This window comes from Papio anubis, chromosome 4 (genome assembly GCF_008728515.1).
Source record: "Papio anubis isolate 15944 chromosome 4, Panubis1.0, whole genome shotgun sequence".
NCBI classification, from domain to species: domain Eukaryota; kingdom Metazoa; phylum Chordata; class Mammalia; order Primates; family Cercopithecidae; genus Papio; species Papio anubis.
The window spans coordinates 167,275,634-167,289,844 of record NC_044979.1 but is presented as its reverse complement, the minus strand read 5'-3'; the positions used below and the strand labels follow the sequence as shown (position 1 = coordinate 167,289,844).

General features: G+C 37.8%; 1 protein-coding gene across 3 annotated transcripts in view; it reads left to right on the top strand.

Annotated features, from left to right (window-relative positions):
* The window catches only part of SCAF4 (SR-related CTD associated factor 4), a 62,450-nt gene that overhangs the window by 34,267 nt on the left and 13,972 nt on the right, over window positions 1–14,211 (top strand). Inside the window, exons 8-19 of one of the 3 annotated variants that reach the window (XM_003895540.4) lie at window positions 1,947–2,128; window positions 2,474–2,576; window positions 3,720–3,887; window positions 4,412–4,497; window positions 5,228–5,418; window positions 6,174–6,274; window positions 6,692–6,805; window positions 7,656–7,812; window positions 10,118–10,275; window positions 12,797–12,962; window positions 13,051–13,137; window positions 13,295–13,486. In XM_003895540.4, the coding sequence (XP_003895589.1) occupies window positions 1,947–2,128; window positions 2,474–2,576; window positions 3,720–3,887; window positions 4,412–4,497; window positions 5,228–5,418; window positions 6,174–6,274; window positions 6,692–6,805; window positions 7,656–7,812; window positions 10,118–10,275; window positions 12,797–12,962; window positions 13,051–13,137; window positions 13,295–13,486 (1,705 nt within the window). The remainder of the gene's footprint in view (window positions 1–1,946; window positions 2,129–2,473; window positions 2,577–3,719; window positions 3,888–4,411; window positions 4,498–5,227; window positions 5,419–6,173; window positions 6,275–6,691; window positions 6,806–7,655; window positions 7,813–10,117; window positions 10,276–12,796; window positions 12,963–13,050; window positions 13,138–13,294; window positions 13,487–14,211) is intronic. The other 2 variants (XM_003895541.3, XM_009202369.3) reach the window with 2 other exon arrangements.

The window sequence follows — 14,211 nt, the reverse complement described above, 5'->3', positions numbered from 1 at the left end:
AGTATTTAACCTTAAGTTGATTGGCCCGTAAGTTTAGAAAAAGGAATTCTGTGCTTTTCCTTTGACATAAAAGGTCTATTTCAGGCTTCTCACTGGAAATAATTTGTCTGTTTCAGCTGCTTTGTAGATTTTCAGTTTCCTAAAAAGCAACTAAAATTTCTTTTTGGATAGACCCCATTTAAATTTTTCAATTGCTTCAACTATTTTTTTCAAAGCAGTATTCTTCAAACTTTAAAGAACATATTAGTATGTAATAAACCGTGAAGATCATAGGTTTTGTTTTTTGTAGGCAACTTTGACCAGATTTTAATTTTGGCTCCAATTACTTAAAGACTATCCTGTTGTTGAATTCATGTTTAGTGTTCAGTAGTGTAAAATAAAGATGGTAGTAAAAATATTTTATTGTTGCCATGAGGGTTAAATAAAAATGTGTGTAAAACAGCAAGGTACCTGGGCTATGATGGTTCCTGTTCAGAAAATACTAACTTGCTCATTTGTAAGAACTTTACTCACTTGGCCTAGAACTACAAAGAAAGAAACATAAGTTAGCTCTATCCCAAAACACTCTTTACACTTAGTTTAGTCCTATATACTGTGTTGTCTAAGGACGGAACTTTCATTACTGATTCAGAAGTCTGTTGTTCAATAAAGCAAAACCAGAATCTCTAGGCAGAACTATTTTTTCTTCTTCTTCTTCTTTCCCCACCCCCCCCCCCCCCCCCCCCAGATGGAGTCTCGTTCTGTCACCCTGGCTGGAGTGCAGTGGTGCAATCTCGGCTCACTGCAAGCTCCGCCTCCGGGTTCATGCCATTCTCCTGCCTCAGCCTCCCAAGTAGCTGGGACTACAGGCGTCCACCACCTCGCCTGGCTAATTTTTTTATTTTTATTTTTAGTAGAGACGGGGTTTCACCGTGTTAGCCAGGATGGTCTGGATCTCCTGACCTCATGATCCACCCGCCTCGGCCTCCCAAAGTGCTGGGATTACAGGCATGAGCCACCGCGCCCGGCCAGACAGAACTATTATAGAATGACACAAGTTTAGGAATTTAAGGAGCACAACTTGAAAGGAAAGATTGCTTATCGAAAGCCAGAGACTGAGGGCTTTCAAGTCGAAAGGACTAGTGTCCGCATCCTGATTCTACCATTCACTGACTGTACAATCTTAATCATGTTTCTTAATCACCTGAGCCTTTGTTTTCTTGTTGTAAAAAAGAAGAAACTATCTAAATTGCAGTGTTCTTGTGATGATGAAGTCTATATGATATAATACACATTAGTAGGTATTTAATGCATTACCTTTTTTCTGAATAAATCTTACTTAAAATTGTTCTTCTAGATATGTGATCTCATTAAGTCTCCTGAATTTTTTTTTAAATGAAAGTTTCTGATAAGCTGTGAAGTTATGATAAAGAAGCAAATGAACCTCTCAGTGATCTGCTAGTGACTTTTTTGTGTCCCTGCCATTTTTATCTTTCTTTATATTAGTATATTTTTGAGGAAGCAGTATATGGACACTTTTCTATATGCATTTATGGTGATTGGATAAGACAGTCTTTTTGTACATTTTATATTGACTGAAAATGTATACCCATTTTCATGTGCACGAAGTTCCAAACATTTTTAGTCTAGGGAAATAAGTATTTTAGAAAAACATGTATGCTGCTAAATTACTTGTGAAATACACCAATAGAAAATAGAAAGAAAGCACTGTACTTACAATTGAGGAAGGAAAACAGAATGAAAACATTGTGTGTTTTCCAAACTGGCATCTGTGTAAAAATTGTTTATATCTACAAACCAAGGTCCTTAGGGGCATGAGGGAAAAGAAGATTGTGCTTGACAGTGTGGGTTTCTAGATGGTGGTAAACATCCTTTGTTTTCATAAAGTTTTTTGTGCAATGAATCAGTCTAAATTTTAAAATGAAATATTGACATAATTATTCCAGAAGTTGCTTGATAGATTTGACTATGATGATGAGCCAGAAGCTGTGGAAGAATCAAAGAAAGAGGATACCACTGCCGTTGCCACAACAGTACCTGCTGCTGCTGTGCCCCCTGCACCTACCGCCACTGTGCCTGCTGCTGCTGCACCCGCTGCTGCCTCTCCTCCTCCTCCACAGGCACCATTGTTAGTTTTTTTTTATTCCTCAGCAGATAGAAAATTGGTAATAGTTGTAAGGCATAATCTAAGTAACATTTAGCAATGAAAACAATTTTCAGTGAAGTTGTTTTGTAAAATTTGTGGTATTAGTTTTCTCTTGAATGAGGAAGGGATCCTCTAAGATTTAAAACAAAAAATGGCTTTTATGTTGGGAATAATACTGAGTTTATAAATTAAATGTAATATATAGGTAAATATGTGGTTCAGTAAAATGTTGATTAATGACTCATGAACAACACTGTTTCTGTAGTTTAAGTGTGGCTGAGAAGCTTGTGCTTCTGAATGTGTAAAAGATTATCCACCTTTTTTTAGTGGCTTTCCTGGAGATGGCATGCAGCAGCCAGCATACACACAAAATATGGATCAGTTTCAGCCACGAATGATGGGAATACAACAGGATCCAATGCACCATCAGGTACAAGCATTTTTCTTGCAGTTGAAAGAAAGATCTATTCATTATAGAGTATATGATTTACATTCCACAGAGCACTATGCAGCTATGTGATGGGCTGAGTCGTACTATAGCTCTGATAAAAGCTGTTGAACACATAACTGTTTTGAGTTGCTTTTTTTCTGTAATTAAAACGAGGATGCCAAAATCACATGCTCATATTTTAATAATAGGCATTTTAGTTAAAATAATTTAGAGATTACAGTTATATTTGAAGAAACCGACCAGTTTAGTTAGACAACTTTTTCCCTTGGAAGGGCCTTTCTTCTGTAGTTTGTGTGGTTAGATACTTTAGAGAGCTCTGAGCTCTGAACATTCAGGAATATAGTTTGAAATCCGCAATAAAAGGAGCATACATAATACACTGGAGAGTTGCAGGAAGTTAGTAGAGATAAATTTGTTCCAGTAAATTTGTTCCAGTAAATTCTCTCATTGAGTGTTCTCTTAAATTTGGCTCTGTATCTAAATTATGGGGATGGGGTGGGAAGCATTTTTGTTATTTCAAGTGTTTAACCATTACTGAAAGTTCATAAATAATTTAGAAAGAATACTTAAAGCATTCTATTTATAGTTTTATTTGTATTTAAATTGACATGCAGAAATATGTCAGACTGTAGTTTACTTTCATTATTATTATGATACTTTATTTGAAACTCTAAAAGTTGGGTATGTTAGTTGAAATTCCCCCTTGGTAAATTTTTTTAAAGTAAACCTAGGAGTCATTGCTTCTAGAAAGCCAGTTTTCCTCCCAAAAGGCTTAATTGTCTTTAAAGCTGAAAAAAGACCATTTGCAATAGAGTACTTCTGACTTGAAGTTCAGTTTATCACATTGCTTCCTTATGTAAATGAAGGTATTTCTTTAAATATTTAAAACTAAACCTGTGTGTTCGTAATTTTAAAAAGAGTTACAGGATTTTTAACCTATATACTTGGTATGTAACAATCCTTGCATGAAAATTGTACATAGGGAAATTGTTAAACAATGTTGAATGTCATTGTAACTTTTCCTTGATAAAAGTTTATTGAAGATATTTTAGTTTTATATAATAAAGGTTTTCTAAATTATTTTGATAGCTATTACTCATACACTTTCTTTAAAAATGAAAGGTTCCACTTCCTCCTAATGGACAAATGCCAGGATTTGGACTTCTTCCTACACCTCCATTTCCTCCCATGGCTCAGCCTGTGATTCCTCCAACTCCACCAGTGCAGCAGCCTTTCCAAGCTTCTTTTCAGGCACAGAATGAACCACTTACACAGAAGCCACATCAGCAGGTAAAATTTTATTCTCAGATAGTTGCATCTTTTTTTGTTGCCTTGACTTATATGCAGATTTCTCCTTATTTGCTTGCTGTCTTCATTTTTGAATATGAAGAAAGACCTGGGTACATGTTAAACCCTCCCAGTGCTCCAAGTTTTTCATCTGGAAAGTGAACTTCTAATATTACCAACTTCCATAGGATTCTGTGAGGTTTGATATAGAGTGTTGAAGGCTTAACTAGTGCCTACTTCACTGCATTAGATGATGGTTTATTAAAATGGTATGTAATTTAAGCAAAATAACTTTACCAGAAGTAGAGAAATACTTCTTTTAATCTTTTAAACAGTATAAAAGTGGTTTTTGGTTTTTTTTTCCCCTAGTGATGGCCAGTTGTTGTTAAATTAGTAATTTGGTCCCAGGCAACCAAAAGAGAATTGCTTAAGGGCAGGACATTTTTAATGTAGCTTTTGTTAGATTTTGTCCTCTTACCTTAATACTTTTTAAATTTCTCATTTTATCATGGTTTTTGTTTTTTAAGGAAATGGAAGTAGAACAACCTTGTATTCAAGACGTTAAGCGACATATGTCTGATAACAGAAAGTCAAGATCTAGGTCAGCATCCAGGTAATTTATAGAAAATGTTTTTTCCAACCCTGTGTGTCTTAGGGGACACAAATTAAAATTAGATTGGGTTATTTTCAGATATTCAGAGTGTTAGTAAAATAACAGTTGGTATATTTGTATTTGTATATGTATGTAGAAGGGGACAGGTGAAGTATTGATTTAAAAAAAAAAACTACATCATTTGTCTTACATTTTTTTCCCTATATTTGAGTTGCTCAGATGTAATGGAACTTTGAAAATACAATTCTATACCATAGATATAGAGTATGTGGTATTAGAAGAACTGTATTTTCAAAATTCCATTACAACTTCATCAGCCAGCAAAAGTGGAAAGATCACAGTAATGATGTAATTAGATAATGTTTTTAATTGCTGCAGAAAAGACTTTACTGAGAAGATAGATAACAGTAGTAGCAGTATATCTCAAGCATGAAAATTAGCTACTTAAATTATAAGGACGTAATTTTGTATAGTACCGGAGGCACTGAAGATGACAGATACTTTTATTATATAAGCTGTCAACATTGTTTATTTTATTTAAATAATGCGCATGATTTCTAATTTGGGACATACTAAAATCTGTAAAATGAATTCTCGGCTATTGCATTCTTACGTATCCAAACATTAAATTACCTAGTTGTATTTTTTTTTTTTTTTAAATTAGTATGTGCTTATATTTTCTGGGTTTTGTCTATGTGCTATGTGTTCTCTCTTCTCTTGAAAACATTAGGTCACCAAAAAGGAGGCGATCTAGATCTGGTTCTAGATCTCGAAGGTCTCGTCATCGACGTTCTCGATCTCGGTCCAGGGATAGACGCCGACATTCTCCTCGATCTCGATCCCAAGAAAGACGGGATCGAGAAAAAGAGAGAGAACGTCGACAAAAAGGCCTCCCTCAAGTGAAACCAGAAACTGCAAGTGGTAACTCAACCTTTATATTCAAACCTCATGTACTGTTTTTTCATGTCTTAGGTTTAAAGTGTTTATAACTGTTAGCAAAGCTATAAAAGAAATGTTACCACTGTGTTTTTATTTGAAATACTGCTTTATTGTGCCTTGTTTATGCATTGATGTATCCCTTAGATTTGCTTTTGTACCTTAAACCAGCTATAAAGCAGCAGTAAGGAGTGAACCAAAAATTTACAGAATATATTCACTTGCATTATTTTCTGAATCTCATCAGATGTCTTCAGAATACATTTAGTAAGGTGTACTAGGCATATATTTGATATAAATTAGTAACTATTAAGATGACTAAGATTTTAATTTATAAAACGACTAGGGCATATGTAATATTTCTGATTCCATAAGGCTTATCACCTAGGACACAACATAAAAGAAAAACCATGAACACTTAAGAGTGGAGAAAGGACAGTTACATGTAACAAAGCATGTAGCTGGTTGGTAATCAAGAGAGTTGATGAAATCGTTAGATCCATCTGCAAAAAAGCCAGTTTTTTCCAGCTTTTATGTATACCTTTCACTATCCCAGTTCTCTTTCAGGAAGTACAATTGCAGATTTCTAGAATTTTTTAAATGTATGTGAGATTTACTATTTAAACTTGTGGTGGTGTAATATAGTTCATGAATATTTTGTGTAATGATTTTTTTATGTCAGCTACAGTGCTACTCATTATCAAATGTGAATCTCTTTATGATTGTAATTTTATTTTAAGTTTGCAGTACTACCCTCTGGGTGGGACAGCTGGACAAAAGAACTACTCAGCAGGATGTTGCCAGTCTCTTGGAAGAGTTTGGTCCAATTGAATCAATTAATGTGAGTGTTTATTCAGTTATTTAAGTATGATGGACAGGTGTGATTAGTGTCATTTTATGAAATGAAGGACTTGAGATCAAAGTTATAATTTGCCCAGGTTTATAGATGTGACTAGAGTTTAGGTGCTCTTGAGTCCACGTTTAGAACTCTGTATTTAACATTTCTTAGAATTCTTTGTATTTAACATTTCTTGGATAATTAAGTTTAATTTCAAACATTTCTAGGTAAGTCTTTATTTAACAAAGCTTAGAGGACTCAGTTGAGACCCAACTTGAATTGCCAACTTAGAAATGAATTTAACCTTACATAATAGAACATGGGGTGAGGGATGGGATTGTTGGAACTGCTTACTTAGTTTTGTTATCTTACTGCTTTTCAATTTTGTTATCTTTATAATATTAAAATGTTTTGGAGCAGATGATTCCTCCCAGGGGTTGTGCCTATATTGTTATGGTTCATAGGCAAGATGCGTATCGTGCCCTGCAGAAACTGAGCCGAGGAAACTATAAAGTGAACCAGAAATCCATAAAGGTACAGTCTTGTATGTTATAATTCATCTTTTAAAAATAGGCAGAGGCAGAAGGGGGAAAGTATGTGGCCTATAAAAACTAATTTGGGTTTTAGAAATTATTTTCAACACTGAGGCATTTCATGTGCATCTCTTTCTCTTTTTTTGCTTAGAATATCTCCTAAAGGATTCCAGTGTTTTAACATAAAATTGTAAATGTTACATGCATGATAGAATTTGTTTGTTTTTTTCCTAAATGTAGATGGGTTCATCAAGGTAAATTAGTGCTTTAAATATAATGTCCTTTAGCAATATGTTTTGTCCTGTTCAAAAAAAATTGGATACTGTATTTTTAAAGTTTACCATATTAACCAAAGGTGGAGAAAAACATATAGGTACATGGGTATTTTTCCCCTAAGGAGCTAAAGTCAGTGTTTCCTCAGTGTCTTAACACCCCGTTCTACCACTGGATTGCACTGCAAAAAGATTTTGTCTGATGTTAAGTAATTACAAGGCACCCCTAGACTTAGAAAAGTAGTCCCCAGTATACTACTAGGCTATTCAGGGAACTTCAGGCTTTCCCTGATAAACTTTTTCCTTTTCTCTTAGTTTTATGTTGGCTGGTTTGGGTGAGAGTTGGTAAGGAAAATATGCCAGTGAAATTTCCATCCTAGGACAAAATGAGAATTAAAGGGTAACCAGTTCTGTAGTGAGAATAAGGCTTTGAATGAGATCCAAGCCTAGCTGGTCCAGATTGCTCCCTTGCTGCCCAAGTCGGAATGGATAGAATGATAGAGAATAGTACTCTCAAGACTTATGATCTTGTTTTTCTTTCTTTTCTTTTTATATTTTCACTAATGGTGAATGAAATAGATTGCCTGGGCCTTAAACAAAGGAATAAAGGCAGATTATAAGCAGTATTGGGATGTAGAACTTGGTGTTACTTATATTCCATGGGACAAAGTCAAGCCTGAGGAACTGGAGAGTTTTTGTGAAGGAGGAATGTTGGACAGTGACACACTTAACCCAGGTAAAGCAGTATTTAATTTCTCTTACAGTTCACTTATTTGCTTGGTAGTACATATGACAAATTAAATGTCCTGTTCCTTGCATTAGGACGTGATTTTTGAGATTTTTTAGTATCCCTTCTGTGTCAGTATCTCCATTATAAACAGGGTTAAATAGTGAATGAGACAAAAGAGATGCAAACACAAGTGAAATACTTATTGATTGTGGAGTTTATGAATTACAGAATTAAGTAGAACTTTTCCTGTGAAACTTAACAGATCATATAGGTCTTCACTGAGCATCTTTGGTACTATGTATTATTTATTTTTTTGAGATGGAGTCTCACTCTGTTGCCCAGGCTGGAGTGTAGTGACGCCATTTTGGCTCACTGCAACCTCTGCCTCCCAGGTTCAAGCCACTCTCCTCCTTCAGTCTCCCGAGTAGCTGGGACTACAGGCGTGTGCCACTTTGCCCGGCTAATTTTTGCATTTTCAATAGAGACAAGGTTTCACCATGTTGGCCAGGCTGGTCTCGAACTCCTGACCTCAAAAGATCTGCCCACCTCGACCTCCCTCTGGCATTACAGGCGTGAGCCACTGCACACAGCTTGGTATTGTGTTTTAATCCAGTGCTTCATAATAAGTACCTTGGAAAGTTTTAGATGTCCAGAGAAGCAATCTAAAGTAAACGTGTAAGACAAGGAGTTGCAGTTATTTGTGGGCACAAATATTTAAAATGCCAGATTGACAGTGAAATTGCAGTGGGGAAAATCGCAGAATGCATGGGCATGACCTGGAGATTGCTAGACAGAGGAACAAGGAGGAGAATAGGATGGCATGGCAACACAGAACGTTTTTTTGTTGTTGTTGTGTTTTGAAATGGAGTCTCACTCTTGTCACCCAGGCTGGAGTGCAGTGGCATGATCTTGGCTCATTACAGCCTCTTCCGGGTTCCAGTGATTCTCCTGCCTCAGCCTCCCAAGTAGCTGGGACTACAGGCGTGTACCACTGTGCCCTGCTAATTTTTTTGGGTTTTTTTAGTAGAGATGGGGTTTCACCATGTTGGCCAGGCTGGTCTTGAACTCGTGACTTCAGGTGATCTGCCTACTGCCTCAGCCTCCCAAAGTGCTGGGATTACAGGCGTGAGCCACCATGCTTGTCCTCACCGCCCTCAGAAAGAACATTTAAAGGAAGCTTCAAGGCCAGGCACAGTGGCTCATGCCTGTAATCCCAGCTCTTTGGGAGACTGAGGTGGGCAGGTCACTTGAGGTCAGGAGTTCAAGACCAGCCTGGCCAACATGGTAAAACCTCATCTTTACTAAAAGTACAAAAAAAAAAAAAATAGCTGGATGTGGTGGCGGGTGTCTGTAATCCCAACTACTTGGGACACTGAGGCTGGAGAATTGCTGGAACCCAGGAGATAGAAGTTGCAGTGAGTTGAGATTGCGCCACTGCACTCCATCCTGGGAGACAGAGCAAGACTCCGTCTCAAAAAATAAAAATAAAGGAAGCTTCAAGCAGGAGTGATGGTTTGAGAACCAAAAAGAGCTGAAACAATGCTGTGCTATTCCAACATCCCACTCCCTCCCTCTATTAATGCACAAAGCCTTCATCTAAGGATAGAGCTAGATTTGTGTTAAGGCAATCAGGTGTTGAGGGCCTACTATGTGCCAGACATCTGGCAGGCTCTGGAAAATGGTAAAAAGAAGATGATGTAATCTTGGAGCTCATGGTCCAGTGGAGAATGTATTGAAAAGGTCAAGAATATAGGAGAATCTCTGATGGAGCCAGAGGCTCAGAGGACAGAGCAGAAAGATGGTTTTGTTTTCACTTGACTAGAAGATATGTGGAAATAGGTGGAAGGTGTAAGTTATTCTTTAATACTAGTGAAAATTTGTTCAGGAAATACTGGGTGTTTCATGATCCTTTATTTTTAATACATTCCTGTGGTTAAGAACATGGACTCTAGAACCAAATGTGTCTGAGTTGAATCCATCCCTGCCATTTACCAAGAATGTGATCTTGGGCAAGCTGTCTTTGCTTTTCTCATTTGTAAAATGGGAATAATAATAGTATCTACTTGTAAATGGTTGTGAGAACTACATAAGCTAGTATAAATAGAGTGCTGCTGACAGTGCCTGGCACACAGTGTGCATTCTTTTACATGTTTCTGTTGTTGTTAATTTAAATAATTACTATTTCTAAAATTAGCATAGGAATTTCTTTAATAACTGTGCTAGGTTTTTATAATCAACTTTTTTTATTTCTAGATTTAAAGTTACAAACTGAAAATGGTAAACTCTTGTTAAATTTCTTTCACTCTCACAGATTGGAAAGGAATTCCTAAGAAGCCTGAAAATGAAGTTGCTCAAAATGGAGGTGCTGAAACCTCACACACAGAACCAGTATCACCCATACCTAAACCGTTACCTGTGCCTGTCCCTCCTATTCCTGTTCCTGCACCTATAACAGTGCCCCCTCCACAGGTGAGGATATTGGGACATGACTTAAACTTGAAGTGCCTGAAAGGTCCCTTTGTAGATATATGTCTGAATTCAGAGTAAAAAACATGACTACATATATGTGCATATTAATTTTTCATGTTTTGTCAGATTTAAAGTTTATATTCTTTTCATAATTTTTGTTTTTGTTTTTGGAGACAGAGTCTCTCTCTGTTCCCCAAGCTGGAGTGTGGTGGCACGATCTCAGCTCACTGCAACCTTCGCCTCCCAGGTTCAAGCCGACCCTCTTGCCTCAGCCACCTGAGTAACTGAGATTACAGGCGTGTGCCACCACACCCGGCTAATTTTTGTATTTTTAGTAGAGGCGGGGCTTCACCATGCTGGCCAGCCTGGTATCAAACTCCTCACCTCAAGTGATCTGCCTGCCTTGGCCTCCCAAAGTGCTGGGATTACAGGCGTGAGCCACAGTGCCTGGCCCATAAATGTTTATACAACCAAAGTAAATGTATATTGTCTTACATCTATCCATCCAGATTATTCAGTATCAAGTTTCATAGGTTCTGCCTACTTTTTTTCTGAGTCTTCATTCTTCAGGGACGTTATGTTCTGAAGAAACTTGAATATGTACCCAATAAGTTGCTGCTTTGGGGGAAAGGAATTTTCCTAATTTTCACCTTGGGTGCTATTATTATGAAATTTTCAAATGGATTGAAAACTTTATAATAAATTAAATGCCATTTTTAACATGAAGATATGTTCTTACTCTAAAATATTTGCTGTCTACTCAACCAACCTGTTACTTGAAAAGAATACTAGATTCTGGTAAAACTGGGTTTAATTCTCAACTCCATTGTTTATATTCAGCAGTATGGTATTTAGCATGTAACCTAACCTCTAAGGTTCAGTTTCCTATTTGTAAATGTGCAAATTCCCTTTCCTGGCCTTGGCATTCCTCATATGTTAAGAGTTGTTTTGAGGGTTAAATGAGATAATATGTGTTAAGTACTCAGTATGTTTTTTGTCACGTCGTAAGAGCTGAAAAATCAAAAACCCTTTGAAAATTATAAGAACTTGATCCATAGTTCTATGTGTGATCTACTAGATTTTTCTTGTCTTCCTTCCTCAGTTTCTCACATTAAATCTGAATCAGATAAATCTGAGCTATCACAAAAATCTGAATTGTGTCTTCATTTTCTCATTGTGAGGGGCAAACTGTGTGCTTTGCTACATTCTTAGCTGTGATTTAAATGGACTCCCCTAGTTGGTAAACCCTTCAGTTGACCTTCTGGATATGCCCTTCCAGTGCAGGTTCTAAACAAAATTCAATGTGTGTCAGCACTCATTTACAGAAACCTGCCTACTCTGTTAAATAGCGGTCCCCAACCTTTCCGGCACTAGGGACTGGTTTCTTAGAAGGCAGTTTTTCCATGGACTGAGGTGGAGGATGGTTTCAGGATGAAGCGCTCCACCTCAGATCATGAGGCATTAGATTCTCATAAGAAGTGCCCAAGCTAGATCCCTCACATGTGCATTTCACGATAGGGTCCATGCTCCTATGACAATCTCATGCTACCACTGATCTGACAGGAGGCAGAGCTCAGGCGGTGGTACTTGCTTGCCCACTGCTGTGCGGCCCATTTCCTAACAGGCCATAGACTGATACCCTGGCTAGGGGTTGTTAAAATTTATCTTTAAAAAAAAAAAAATAGCTAACATTTGTTGGGTATTTAAGTGCCAGGCACCAGCACTTAGTATGTATTAACTCATTTAATCTGCATAATTGTATGTGGTTGGCACTTTCCCATTTTAGAGAGTTTAAATAGCTTGCTCAAGGTCACACAGCTACTAAAGTGGGTGGGAGAAGCAGACAATTTGGCTCCAGGACCTGTGATCTTAGCCATTGTGTAAATTGCCAAGTAGCCTGTCTTAAAGCTGTATTGCTGAGAGTACCATGGAACATTTTAAAATGTATTACATGATGTCAAAACACTGACGAAATATAGTGTGAATTTGCTGTCATAAAGTAGAGAGCACGACTTTGATTTCTTTCTTTCTTTCTTTCTTTCTTTTTGAGATGGAGTCACGCTCTGTCACCCAGGCTGGAGTGCAGTGGCTCAATCTCGGCTCACTGTAACCTCCACCTCCCGGGTTCAGGTGATTCTCCTGCCTCAGCCTTCGGAGTAGCTGGGATTACAGGCACTTGCCACCACACCCAGCTAGCTAATTCTTGTATTTTTAGTATAGACAGGGTTTCACCATGTTGGCCAGGCTGGTCTTGAACTCTTGACCTTAGGTGATCCACCTGCCTTGGATTCCCAAAGTGCTGGGATTACAGGTGTGAGCCATCGCACCTGGCCCACAGCTTTGATTTCTATCAGTTGGTACGAATAGAAGTTACCACCTGTTATTTAATGAATTTACTGGTCTAATAAGCACAAATTAAGAAACATCTATTTTTTTCACCAGTATGCTCTTTTACCTGTGCTTACTATATGGACAGGAGGATGTCTGGATAGGTGGTTTATTCTTCTGTCTTTCTTTCTAGGTCCCACCACATCAACCAGGTCCACCTGTAGTTGGTGCTCTCCAGCCACCTGCTTTCACGCCACCTCTGGGAATTCCACCTCCAGGCTTTGGTCCTGGTGTTCCTCCTCCCCCTCCTCCTCCACCATTTTTGCGCCCAGGATTCAACCCAATGCATTTACCACCAGGTACACTAAATTGTCTGTGAACATACTTACTTTAGAGCCTGCGATGAAGTGATAACAGCGTAAGTTGACATTATTTTTCTTATTCTAGGTTTTCTTCCTCCTGGACCCCCACCTCCTATAACTCCACCAGTATCCATTCCTCCTCCTCACACTCCACCAATAAGCATCCCAAACTGTAAGCATGTTTTTTTCTTTGTGTTTGCTTATCCTCTTGGAGCTGGGTGTAGGAGGGAGAGTGAACCGGTAATAGGGTCTATAGTATGGCAGAAGAATGTTGACCGGGAGATAATTAATTATTCAGCTTCACATGTTGATATAATTATATTCCTTAGCTACTATCGCTGGTATAAATGAAGACACTACAAAAGACTTATCTATTGGAAATCCCATTCCAACAGTGGTGTCTGGGGCTAGAGGAAACGCCGAGTCTGGTGACAGTGTGAAAATGTATGGCTCTGCTGTGCCACCTGCTGCACCCACGAATCTGCCCACCCCTCCTGTAACCCAGCCTGTTTCACTTCTTGGTAAGTTATTTTTTTTTATCATTAGTGTTCCTTGCCCCACCCCCCCTCACCCCCCACCCACCCCAAGTTAGGTTTTTTAAAAAACAATGTTAATTTTGGTAAAATTATCTCCAAGACTGGCTTTTTTGGTTGTTTTTTTGTTTGTTTGTTTTTGAGGAAGATCTTCCTCTTAAAGTCAAATATGTGTACTTGATCTTTACCAAGAGATACTCCCAAAGACAAAATCATGTTTGTCTGTCTTGAATAAAAGTTTGGATCTTCACATCCTTATTTGGTATAGAAAAATGATTAATCTCTGTGCAAAGGAATTGGTACAGAGTTCGTAATTAACTTAATCTTAGTCTCTTCCCAGCTTTTAAAGAGATATTTCTTTAACAGCATAGGTTTTTCTCTGTCTGGACCAATTATTATCCATCTGAAACCCCAGGACTTGGGTAGCATTCTTTGTGGGCTAGCAAAGAAATCGTTTTTGATACATTCCAATAAAATGGCTTTGTTTTCTGAGTAACAGTTGCACAGCCTGAGGTACCACTTTCCCACTCACTCAGTTTACTTGGCTGGAGTTTATCTGTTGTACTTTTTACCCACAACTTCAATACTGTGATCAAGGCCAATGTAACTTAGATCTTTTACACCTTTAAGAGGGCTTACTCTTGCCTGCTTAAGTTATGAATAAATACGTCACATGCTTGTTATAGTAGACCATCTTTTAAATTAACAAATTG